Source organism: Onychomys torridus, chromosome 23 (genome assembly GCF_903995425.1).
Source record: "Onychomys torridus chromosome 23, mOncTor1.1, whole genome shotgun sequence".
NCBI lineage: Eukaryota > Metazoa > Chordata > Mammalia > Rodentia > Cricetidae > Onychomys > Onychomys torridus.
Genome location: NC_050465.1, coordinates 54,753,083 through 54,765,173, shown reverse-complemented (window position 1 = coordinate 54,765,173; position 12,091 = coordinate 54,753,083). Strand labels below are relative to the sequence as shown.

At 40.5% G+C, this 12,091-nt stretch overlaps 1 protein-coding gene across 1 annotated transcript in view; it reads right to left on the bottom strand.

Annotated features, from left to right (window-relative positions):
• The window catches only part of Spag16 (sperm associated antigen 16), a 443,187-nt gene that overhangs the window by 315,236 nt on the left and 115,860 nt on the right, over window positions 1-12,091 (bottom strand). Inside the window, exon 3 of the mRNA XM_036173632.1 lies at window positions 9,425-9,551. Coding sequence (XP_036029525.1) covers window positions 9,425-9,551 — 127 coding nt within the window. The remainder of the gene's footprint in view (window positions 1-9,424; window positions 9,552-12,091) is intronic.

The window sequence follows — 12,091 nt, the reverse complement described above, 5'->3', positions numbered from 1 at the left end:
ACGGAATTCTTTTTTTTTTTTTTTTTTCCGAAACAGGGTTTCTCCGTGTAGCTTTGCGCCTTTCCTAGAACTCACTTGGTAGACCAGGCTGGCCTCAAAACTCACAGAGACCTGCCTGGTTCTGCCCCCCAAGTGCTGGGATTAAAGGCGTGTGCCACCTCTGCCCGACTAAAAAATTCTTATGAATTGTGTTTGTAAATTGTTTGTGTGATTTATTTCACATTCATAACATTATTGCATGGTATGTACCACTACTGTACATATCTTATAAATGAAGAAACTAAGGCCAAGATATTTATGCACTTTGTTCAAGGTCTCCCTGGTAATAAGCTATAGGTTGTGGGTTTGGATCCTGGCTTAAAGACTTTGTGCTACTGCTATGCTGTGGTTTATAAAGTACATATGAGCTGATTCAGTCACATGCTTATAGGGAAACAATAAGTACATTTGACTTTTTAAAGGTATGTTTCTACCACATCATTGAAGCCATTAGTCACTGTCTAATATGTTAACAAATTGGTGTGATTTGGCATTTGGTAGGGAAAATAATGTCTCATTTATCAAATACAAAATTAAATACTTTACAAAGAAATAATTGACGAAGTTGTAAGGCATACAGAATTTCCTTGGTTGCCTCTCCAAATATCTGACCTTAGAGGCATGAAGAATTCTTGTGGAAGGATGAACTATGCCTTTCATGACAGAGACAAATTCACCAAGGAGGGAGATGTGGTTAGGTGCCTGGAGTGACAGACTGAAGCTTTCAAAAGACCAATTGTTGAAAATACTACAGCTATAGCTGGGTCTTGGGGGAGATGGATTCCCAGTTTTCTAAGGAAGCACCATATTGGTTTCCAAAGTGGCTGTACAAGCTGGCATTCCCACCAGCAGTGGAGGAGAGTTCCCCTTGTTCCACATCCTCTCCAACATAAGCTGTCTTCTGTGTTTTTGATCTTAGCCATTCTGACAGGTGTAAGGTGGTATCTCAGAGTCATTTTGATTTGCATTTCCTGAATAATTAGAGATGTTGAGCAATTCCTTAAATGTCTTTCAGCCATTTGAGCTGCCTCTGTTGAGAATTCTCTGTTTAGTTCTATAGCCCATTTTCTAATTGGACTGTTTGGCATTTTGATGCCTAATTTCTTTAGTTCTTTATATATTATGGATATCAGCCCTCTGTCAGATGTGGGGTTGGTGAAGATCTTTTCCCATTCTGTAGGCTGTCGCTTTGTCCTTTGGTCTACAAAAGTTTCTCAGTTTCAACAGGTCCCATTGATTGATTGTTTCTCTCAGTGTCTGTGCTACTGGTGTTATATTTAGAAAGTGATCTTTGGTGCCAATGCTTTCGAGACTACTTCCTACTTTCTCTTCTATCAGGTTCAGAGTAACTGGATTTATGTTGAGGTCTTTGATCCACTTGGACTTAAGTTTTGTGCATGGTGACAGACATGGATCTATTTGCAGCCTTTTACACATTGACATCCAGTTATGCCAGCACCATTTGTTGAAGATGCTTTCTTTTTTCCATTGTACAGTTTTGGCTTCTTTGTCAAAAATTATATGTTCATAGGTGTGCAGGGTTAATGTCAGGGTCTTCAATTTGATTCCATTGGTCCACATGTTGGTTTTTATGCCAGTACCAAGCTGTTTTTATTACAGTAGCTCTATAGTAGAGCTTGAGGTCGGGGATTGTGATGCCTCCAGAGGTTGTTTTATTGTACAGGATTCTTTTGGCTATCCTGGGTTTTTTGTTTTTCCATATGAAGTTGAGTATTATTCTTTCCAGGTCTGTGAAGAATTGTGTGGGTAATTTGATGGGGATTGCATTGAATCTGTAGATTGCTTTTGGTAAGATCACCATTTTTACTATGTTAATCCTGCCTATCCATGAGCATGGGAGGTCTTTCCATTTTCTGACATCTTCTTCAATTTCTTTTTTCAGGGACTTAAAGTTCTTGTCATATAGGTCCTTCACATGCTTAGTTAGAGTAACCCCAAGGTATTTTATATCATTTGTGGCTATTGTAAAGGGTGATGTATCTCTGATTTCCTTCTCAGCTATAGCACTCTTGGGCATATATCCAAGGAATGCTCAATCATACCACAAGGGCATTTGCTCAGCTATGTTCATATCAGCACTGTTTGTAATATCCAGAACCTGGAAACAACCTAGATGCCCTTCAACTGAAGAATGGATAAAGAAAATATGGTACATATACACAATGGAGTGCTACTCAGCAGAGAAAAACAATGACACCATGAGGTTTGCAGGCAAATGGATGGATCTAGAAAAAAATCACCCTGAGTGAGGTAACCCAGAATCAGAAGGATGAACATGGTATGTACTCACTCACAGTAGGATATTAGATGTAAAACAAAGATGACTAGACTGATACTCAACTCCAGGGAGGCTACCTAGAAAACAGGATCCTAGGAAAGACACAGGGATCGCCCAATGACAGAGAAATGGATGAAATATACATGAACAACCTGAAGGACATTGGACAGTGGGAGTAATGAAGGGCAAGGTTTGAGGGAAAGAAAGCTTAGGGGAGCAGGAGATCCCAGCTAGATCAAGAACAGAAAGGGAGAACAAGGAATAACAGACCATGATAAATGAAGACCACATGTGAACAGGAAGAAGCAAAGTGCTAGAGAGGTCCCCAGAAATCCCCAATGATACAGCCACTGTGAACTACTGGCAATGGTCAAGAGAAAGCCTGATCTGATCTAGTCTGGTGATCAGATGGCCAAACACCCTAACTGTCGTGCTGGAACTCTCATTCAACAACTGATGGAAGTGGATGCAGAGATCCTTGGTCAGGCCGCAGGTGGAGCTCCAGGAGTCCAATTGTCAAGAAAGAGGAGGGACTGTAAGAATGTGAATTGTTGAGCCCAAGATTGGAAAAGCACAGGGACAAATAGCCAAACTAATGGAAGCACATGAATTATGAACCAAAGGCTGTGGAGCCCCCAGCTGGATCAGGCCCTCTGGATAAGTGAGACAATTAGCTTGAACTGTTTGGGAGGCACCCAGGCAGTGGGGATCTAGACCTGTCCTTAGTGCATGAGCTGGCTGTTTGGAACCTTGGGCTTACACAGGGACACTTTGCTCAGCCTGGAAGGAGGGGACTGGACCTGCCTGTACTGAATACACCAGGTTGAATTGAATCCCCATGGGGAGTCTTGGCCCTGGAGGAGATGGGAATGGAGGGGATGGGCTGGGGGAAGGTGGGGATGGGGGCGGGAGGGGGAGGACAGGGGAACCCATGGCTGATATGTAAAATTAAAACACAAATATAATAAAATAAATTAAGTTAAAGAGGGAAAAAAATGAAAATACTACAGCTATTTCTATGTGCTACAGATTTGGTGTGCTTAATAACTGAGTGTAACTGTTACAGTTGTTTATGTTATGGAACATTTGTTTTAATAATGCAAAGATGTGTTGCATTCTTTTATTTTTCGTTTGTTTAACTCTGTGAGGCTGTGTTGCTTTGCTTGTCTAAAACACCTGATTGGTTGTAAAAGAGCTGAAAGGCTAATAGCAAGACAGAAGAAAGGATAGGTGGGGCTGGCAGGCAGGGAGAATAAATAGAAGGAGAAAACGAGAGCAAGCAAGAGAGATCAAGGGACAACAAAGGAGGAGAGGAGGACACTAGCAGTCAGCCACACACTCACCCAGCCACCCAACCACCCAGCCACCCAACCACCCAGGCACCCAGCCACCCAGCCACCCAGCCACCCAGCCACCCAGCCACCCAGCCAGCCAGCCAGCCAGCCACCCAGCCAGCCAGCCACCCACACAGCCACCCAGCCAGCCAGCCTCCCAGCCAGCCAGCCTCCCAGCCAGCCACACACTCACCCAGCCAGCCAGCCACCCAGCCAGCCAGCCTCCCAGCCAGCCAGCCACCCAACCACCAGCCAGCCAGCCACCCAGCCACCCAGCCAGCCAGCCAGCCAGCCAGCCAGCCACCCAACCACCAGCCAGCCAGCCACCCAACCACCAGCCAGCCAGCCACCCAGCCACCCAGCCAGCCAGCCACCCAGCCAGCCAGCCACCCAGCCTCCCAGCCAGCCAGCCACCCAGCCACCCAGCCAGCCAGCCAGCCAGCCATGTTGTAAGAGTGAAGGTAAGATACACAGAAGTAAGAAAAGGAGAAAGCCCAGAGGCAAAATGTATATGCATAATTTAAGTTAAAAACAAAAAGGCTGGCCAAAAATAAACGAAGCTATGGCCGGGCATTTATAAGAAAGAATAAGCCTCCCTGTGTATTTATTTGGGAGCTGTGTGGCAGGCCCCCCAAAGAGCAAAGAGGCAAAAGAGCAAAGGGCCTAAGAGAAAAAACCAACAACAGGTAACTTGCAGGAATTAAGAGACAGAGCAGTGAGTGTTGGTAGAGTACATGTGCAAAATATGAAGTTTGCCAAAGCCAGGTGTGCAGCAAACAGTATAAGAGAACAACGCCAGGGCTGTCTAACATCCTGAAATGCTCATAGCAGTTTAAAAGAAATAGAGGTATTTTTAATTTGGTTAATTTTATGCCAACTTGTCCTTTGATGACTAGAATCTTCACAATCTTTCTAGTGAGTCAGAGACCGCCAAGAAGATGTTTTCTGCTCCCACAGAATTTCACACTTAGTTTTTTAACAAAACACTTTTTAAAAAGTTGTAATGATGACTAGTGCTTTATCCACACACACCCCAGTACTGCTGCCAGGTTCATATATTCCTAATTTGTTGACCTTTTATGCGATGGCAAGTGTGTCTTAACAGTGTGTAATCAGAAAATAATTTTTAAAAATAATTATACATCTAGTCATCCCTTCAAAGGAAAGGTGACATTATAGGGAACAAAAAAGGTACCATTTTCAAAGGAAACTGCTACAGAACATCAGATAACATGTTTGTCAGAGGTTCTTTTGCCAAATCTATGCAAGGGCAGTAATCTTTGCAAGTTGTTGTAGCAAATTCTTTAACTGCAGAATTCTCTATATTGTTTTAAAATATTTAAAAGCTTTAAATATTTCCTGAGACTAACTGATGTCATGAAAATTTTTATCAAAATATTTTGTTTAGTTGGTAGATGTATGTGTGTGTCTATGTCTACGTGTGTGTGTGTGTGTGTGTGTGTGTGTGTGTGTGTGTGTGTGTGCCTGTATGTATACCATACTACATGGTAGAAGTCAGAGAACACCTTGCAGGAGTCAGCTCTCCATGTAGATCCTTGGGCTTGAGTTTAGATCCTAAGGCTTGGCATCAAGTGCCTTAGTCCTCTGAGCCATCTCACCAGACCAGAGTTCTTCCTTTCAGGATTCTCTGTCTTTGTGAAGAATTATTTGCAGCTCTTGTAGCTGATAAATCTATACACAGGTCTAAGTTTTGATTTATCAATTGTATTAATTAATCTTTGAATGAGAAAATTTTGAAAATATAAGCATATTAAGTCATCTTTTAAAAAATAAGTGCCACTTTAGAATTATTAGTATCTTTTGTTAGAACCAACCCAAATCAGAGGCTATAAAATAATATTAATACTGCCATTTATAATACCCTTTTTTAAAGGTGTGCATGTGTTTGTGTGTGTATCTGTGTATGTTTATGTACACTCAAGATTAGTTCATTAGTAAATGCCTAAGACAGTTTAATGGAAAATCGTTTCTGAACTTTTGTGGTAGAATGCTAAAAGTGCTGGATGATCACAGGGGCATAGAAATAGCCAAGGGTGGGAAGACATCAGCCGGAAGTTGCAGAGGAATCCTGCTTCATGAACCAGCCTCTGTCTGTGCTCCATTGGATGATCTTGGGTAACTTTTCTATCTTGATAAGCATGTATCCCCAGTACAAGAGTAAAGCAATAAACGGTACCCACTTAAGTGAATTCTACAAAGCATTTTGCAGATGTTTAAGTATAGTGATTGAAGGTAGGAAATACTCAGTAAATGCTACAAAGAGCCAAATCAACAATTATAGGATATATAATAATTACTATTGCTCCTAAATTTATTCACACGTGTACCTGCTCCCTAAAAGTCTGCATATCCTTTGAGAACAAGATTCTGTCTGTAGCTTTCTGAGGACCTATGATGTTGCTTGGCACAAAGATCTCCAATGAAAATTACTAAATTGGAAATGAACCCTCAGAAACAAACTCAATGGCATCTTTGGAGATTCCTCGTCTCATACTGTTCTGTCAGGGCTTCCTACTCACTTTTTCTTATTATTTTATTAATATATATTTTTCTTCTCTCTTTGAACCCTGCAGGTCCTCTCTGTATATAGTATGACTTCCAGTTTAGTGTTTTTATGGGATTCCTGAGTGTGTGGACAATGGGATTTGTTTCTTGTGCCTTTTATTGGGATCTTTCCCTTCTGTTTGTTTTGTCCAATTTGGATGTGTTAGTTTTTGTTTTATATTATATTATATGTATTATTATCTCTTAGAAGTCCATTTGTTTTCTAACGAGAGACAGACAGGTGGCATCTGAATGGAAGGGGAGGAAGGGAGAAACTGGGAGACGTAGAGGAAAAGGAAACCAGCATTCAGGATATATTACATGAGAAATACAACCCAAGAGAAGAGGTGCTAGCTGTGCTTCCCCAGCCCTCTGCATGCTGAACTCTGAATGCTATAGTGCTCCTCTCAGAGTACACAGCTCTTGTCTGTGGACTCCACACCCCTGGGAGAGTGAAGCTGAACCATGACAAAGACGGGGGTCACAGAGACAGGACACAATATGTTAGCTCTTTTGTGACCTCTTAGTTTATCTAGTTCTTAGGCACTCAGAGAGATTGATTCCTGGTTCTTAAAGTGAAGTCGGGACCAGGCTATCTCTGGACAGGTGCCACAGTCAAGGCCACCAGGTTGTGGACTGGCTGAGTGAGTAAACGCCAGCTACACTGACCATTGCCAGCCCCGCTCTGACCCAGCCTAGAACTTCGTCTTGCCTTTTGTCGTTCATCAATTACTTTCCAGGAGACACATCCCTTGTCTTAAAAAATACCAGCAGCCTTAATCTTTTCATTGGTCTAGGAAATGACTAAACAACCTCACGGCGTTTGTTTTAAACAGTCCTTTAAACTACTCATGCTGAGTTTTTAGGAAGGTATCATAATTTTTCACTAAATTTACTATACAATACATCATTTTCTGACAGAAAAACAATTTTAGTTTTCAATTTTAATAAAGTAGTTTTACTGTTTTATAACTTTGAGAAAAGAGACATTCAACACCATAAGACATATATTTCATGAGTTTCCAAAACTCTGTCCTCTTTTGCAGTCTCTATCTGGTAATTAGAAAGATTTATATCACACTCCTCAACCCCCACAGAATTCAGAGTGGATCCGTCTAGTTGACTGGGAGACTGACTTGGAGGTCTCCACTTTCATTACCTGTAATAATAAGTGGCTATGGTGTGTTAATGATTTAAGACTAGTGTATATTTGTGGAAAAGGAAGCTTAAAACTAATTTATGAGAATATAATCCACTGGGAATTTTCCTAACTCATCAAAAATATTTTAGAGGTGCCTCAAGAGTAATTGATCACATTGATGTGACAAACGTGAGCAGCCATGTTTCTCTAACAAGAAAAGGATGTCACTCCTCTTCTCCATACCCAGACCTTCTCCATACCCAGACCTTCTCTATACCCAGACCTTCTCTATACCCAGACCTTCTCTATACCCAGACCTTCTCCATACCCAGACCTTCTCTATACCCAGACCTTCTCTATACCCAGACCTTCTCCATACCCAGACCTTCTCCATACCCAGACCTTCTCCATACCCAGACCTTCTCTATACCCAGACCTTCTCCATACCCAGACCTTCTCCATACCCAGACCTTCTCTATACCCAGACCTTCTCCATACCCAGACCTTCTCTATACCCAGACCTTCTCCATACCCAGACCTTCTCTATACCCAGACCTTCTCTATACCCAGACCTTCTCCATACCCAGACTTTCTCTATACCCAGACCTTCTCTATACCCAGACCTTCTCCATACCCAGACCTTCTCTATACCCAGACCTTCTCCATACCCAGACCTTCTCTATACCCAGACCTTCTCCACACCCAGACCTTCTCCACACCCAGACCTTCATCATGTATTAAGAAATTTACATCTTTTAAGCACTGAAAGGAAGATTAATACCACGGATGAAGCTGATGTTACAAATCAAACACTGTGACCTTTGTCGATGCTTCACACAGTTCTCATTGCACAGGCAGGACAGAGGTGACAACTCTGGACACCCTTTCAACACCACATAAAATCCACTCACATTAAATACTTCATGAATAATTTGAATAAAAAACAGTAATAATTCATGTTGTACAGACAAAATATGAAAAATAACTCTAGAATAACATATGTAGTTTGAACTTTAAAATGTGAGTGATTCCTAGGAGGGGGTTGTTATGGGTTTTTTGTTGTTGTTGGTGGTGGTGGTTTTGTTTTGTTTTGTTTTGTGGTTCAAGACAGGGTTTTTTTTTGGTGCCTGTCCTAGATTTCACTCTGTAGCCCAGAATGGCCTCGAACTCACAGAGATCTGCCTGCCTCTGCCTCCCAAGTGCTGGTACAAAAGGCGTGCACCACCACCGCCCAGCTATCATTTATTTCTTAAATAAATTTTAAAACTTGGAAACAAATCACCAGAACTAGTGTGGTCTTGGTGAAATCACTGTTTGACTAGAGTTGCCATTTTTATATAAATAATTTGACATCAATGTTTTATTTAATATTTTCATTTTATTTCACAAATTGAATTATCTAATTTTTTTTTTTTTTTTGGTTTTTCAAGACAGGGTTTCTCTGTGTAGCTTTGTGCCTTTCCTAGAACTCGCTTCATAGACCAGGCTGGCCTCAAACTCACAGAGATCCACCTGCCTCTGCCTCCCGAGTGCTGCGATTAAAGGCATGCACCACCACCACCTGGCGAATTATCTAATTTTAACAATAAAATCCTCATCAGATGTAACTAAAATGAAAATGAAAACACAACCTATTAGTCTTCAAATTTTGTAAATCTATCTTTAAAATAATTATGTGTTATCTCCTCTTTACTCTATTGCAGTTTCTTTCTGCTTGGGGAGCAATGAGATGTTTAGTGTGTAAATCAAGCCTGAGGATGAGAGTTTCATTCTTGAACCTGTGATGTGTAAGGAGTGAACCAACTCTGAAAAGTTGTCCTCTGACATCTACACATATGACATAGCATAGAGCCCCCAGTACCACAGACAGGTACATGTTCTTGTGTACACACACACACACACACACACACACACACACACACACCATAACAGCTTACTTTAACCCTACATTCCTTACAACACTTTTAAAGTTGTACCCATTACCTAAAGAGTGGCTACCAATGCTTAAACTAATTAACCTGGGTAGAAGACAGGTAATTGACTTACTGTTCGTGCATCCCACACAGATAAGGTCTTGTCTGCAGAAGCGGTAAGTAGAGTGTTGGAGAAAGGGAAAAACTCAATGCTGTTCACAGAGTCTGTGTGTCCATATAACGTATATCTGCACCGTTCACTGTGGAGTGAGATTAAGAACAAGGATTTGGGACTTTGTATCTAAATGTTGTTGCATCTTATGCAATGCTAGTAATAATAATAAAAAAAAACAAGAACTGAAATGCAGCATCATTTAAAAATAGCAGACACATGCATGCACACACATACACACACATTTACAGTAACAATATCTTAGGCATAGTGCCTATAATTTAAGACCCCACATCAGATGATGTAGGAGGCAAGGCAGTCAAGAGTTAAAGGATGGCATGGCTTTACAGAGTGAGGCTGTCACAAATCATCAAAGGACAGTTTCAAAGAAACATTGTATAATCATATAAGCACTTAAAACAATTAGTAGGATCAAATAAATTTAAATTACCTTCAAATTATGGAACCATTTAGTGTTATCTTTACACTACTTTTAAAAGTGTTTCTTTAGGGACACATAGAGGACAGAGGACAGCTTGCAGTAGTCCACTCTCCTTCCCACCATTGTGGGTTCTATCAATCATGCTGAGGTTATCAGCCTTATTACAAGCACTTTTATCCACTGGAAAAATCTTACTGGCCCTATACTATTTATTTACACCTTGAAATAATTACATAAAAATTATCTCCAACTAATAGAATGTGTTATGAAAAGAAAACCTCCCACCAATCCTTAAGATCCAGTCAACTTTCTTAGGTCACTATTTTTCTGCGTGGTTTCTCTGCTTTGTCTATACATTACAATGACTGGCCACACTTTTGGAAAGTACTCGTCTCCAGTTTCAAGCCCCAAATATTCCCTTTCAATTGATCCATGATGGATCCAGGCATCGGCGTGTTAATGCCTCCTCTGGTAATTGTAATTTGCCTTTGGGGATGAGAATCTAAACAAGTGTTTTTCAGAGTGTTTCATTCAGACTAGCAGTATCAGCATCACTTGGGACAGGATCCAAAATGCAAATTCTCAGCCTCATCTCAAACCTATTGAATCAGACGCTCTGGAGTGGGGCCCAGCAATCTGTTTTAGCAAGCACACTGGGGAATTCAGATGCATGCTGAAGTTTGAGAGCCATTGATCTGAGCTACAGGAAATGAGTGAGGAGAAGAAGCCACTGTGTCTTCACCATTTGCCATTTTATGGATGGTCTGTCCCTTAAAACAGGACACATGCTGTGCATATTCACCTTCATCTGCAATGGCAAATCTTTTTAAAATAATGTTATTTATAAACCCATTGTAAAATTACAGAAAGTACAATCAGTAAATAAAAGTGCTCAGAACAGAGAAGTCAGCATAAATATACCACTAATAGGAGCATCATTGACCTCTAACTGTGCATCTTCTCCTTGGCTTTGCTGTATTTCCTGTGATCAGATGATGTAGTGGGCAATTCTGCACCAGAGGCAGACAGCTGGATGCCAGCCCTGACCTGGACAAGAACCAGCAGAATAGGGTTTTGACTCTGGGTGGCAGATTTCCTCCTTAGACAGAGGAAATGACTTAACTGAATGTACTTGGATGTTCAACACATTTCTACTGTAGACATCTTTGACCAATGGGCAAATAGGAGAGAGATCACTTTAAGCCTGGTGCCTCAGAAATGTTAAGAAAAGTTTTCTCCTCACTTTGTAAATTTTGATATTTTTAAGATATCAAGAAATATTAAGGTTTATCCAAATTCAAAATTACTCCCTCTTTACATATTAAGAGTATTATAGTAACATATCATTAATAAAGACATAAAATTATTAAACAAATTAAGATTATTCGGTATTAATTTACCTTACAACATAAAAAGTTAGGAGATTGGCTAATAATACTTTTGGTTGCTTTCCTGTTTGTTTTGTGGTTCTGGGAATTGAACCTAGGACCTCCTGAATGCATGCAAAGTACTGTACCAATGCATTATATCCTTAGCCTCTTGGCTAACAATATTTTGATGAAGTTATTTTATGAATATGCACTGGAGTCAATAGCCAGAGCCTATGAATTAACTTCTCACTTTTATAAATAATATTTTAGAAACAGGGTAATTTGCATGTACATTGTCTTGCTATCCACTTCAGGTAACAGGATTTCATAGTTACACAGGAGACCATGTGACCCATGAGCCTAAAACAATACTAATATTTGCTCTGAAAGAAACATGGACTGCATCCTCTGTGAGATATAGCAAGGTATTTGAATATTTAAAGGTACACTTCAGTCTTACAGTATTGCATTGTTTTTCATTTTTAAAATTCAGTTTTCCTTCCTCCCTTCCTTCCTCCCTTCCTTCCTTCCTTCCTTCCTTCCTTCGTTTCTTTCTTTCTTCCTTCCTTCCTTCCTTCCTTCCTTTTTCTTTCTTTCTTTCTTTCTTTCTTTCTTTCTTCTTTTCTTTGGCATAATAGCCCTGGCTTTCCTGCAATTTACTCTGTAGACCAGGCTGTCCTCAAACTCACAGAGATCTGCCATCTTCTGCCTCCTGAATGCTGAGATTAAAGGTGTGTACCACCATGGCCTGGCTCAATTTTTTTTTCTTAAACAAATTATTTTTATAAAAATTTAACTGCTATTTTATAATGATAT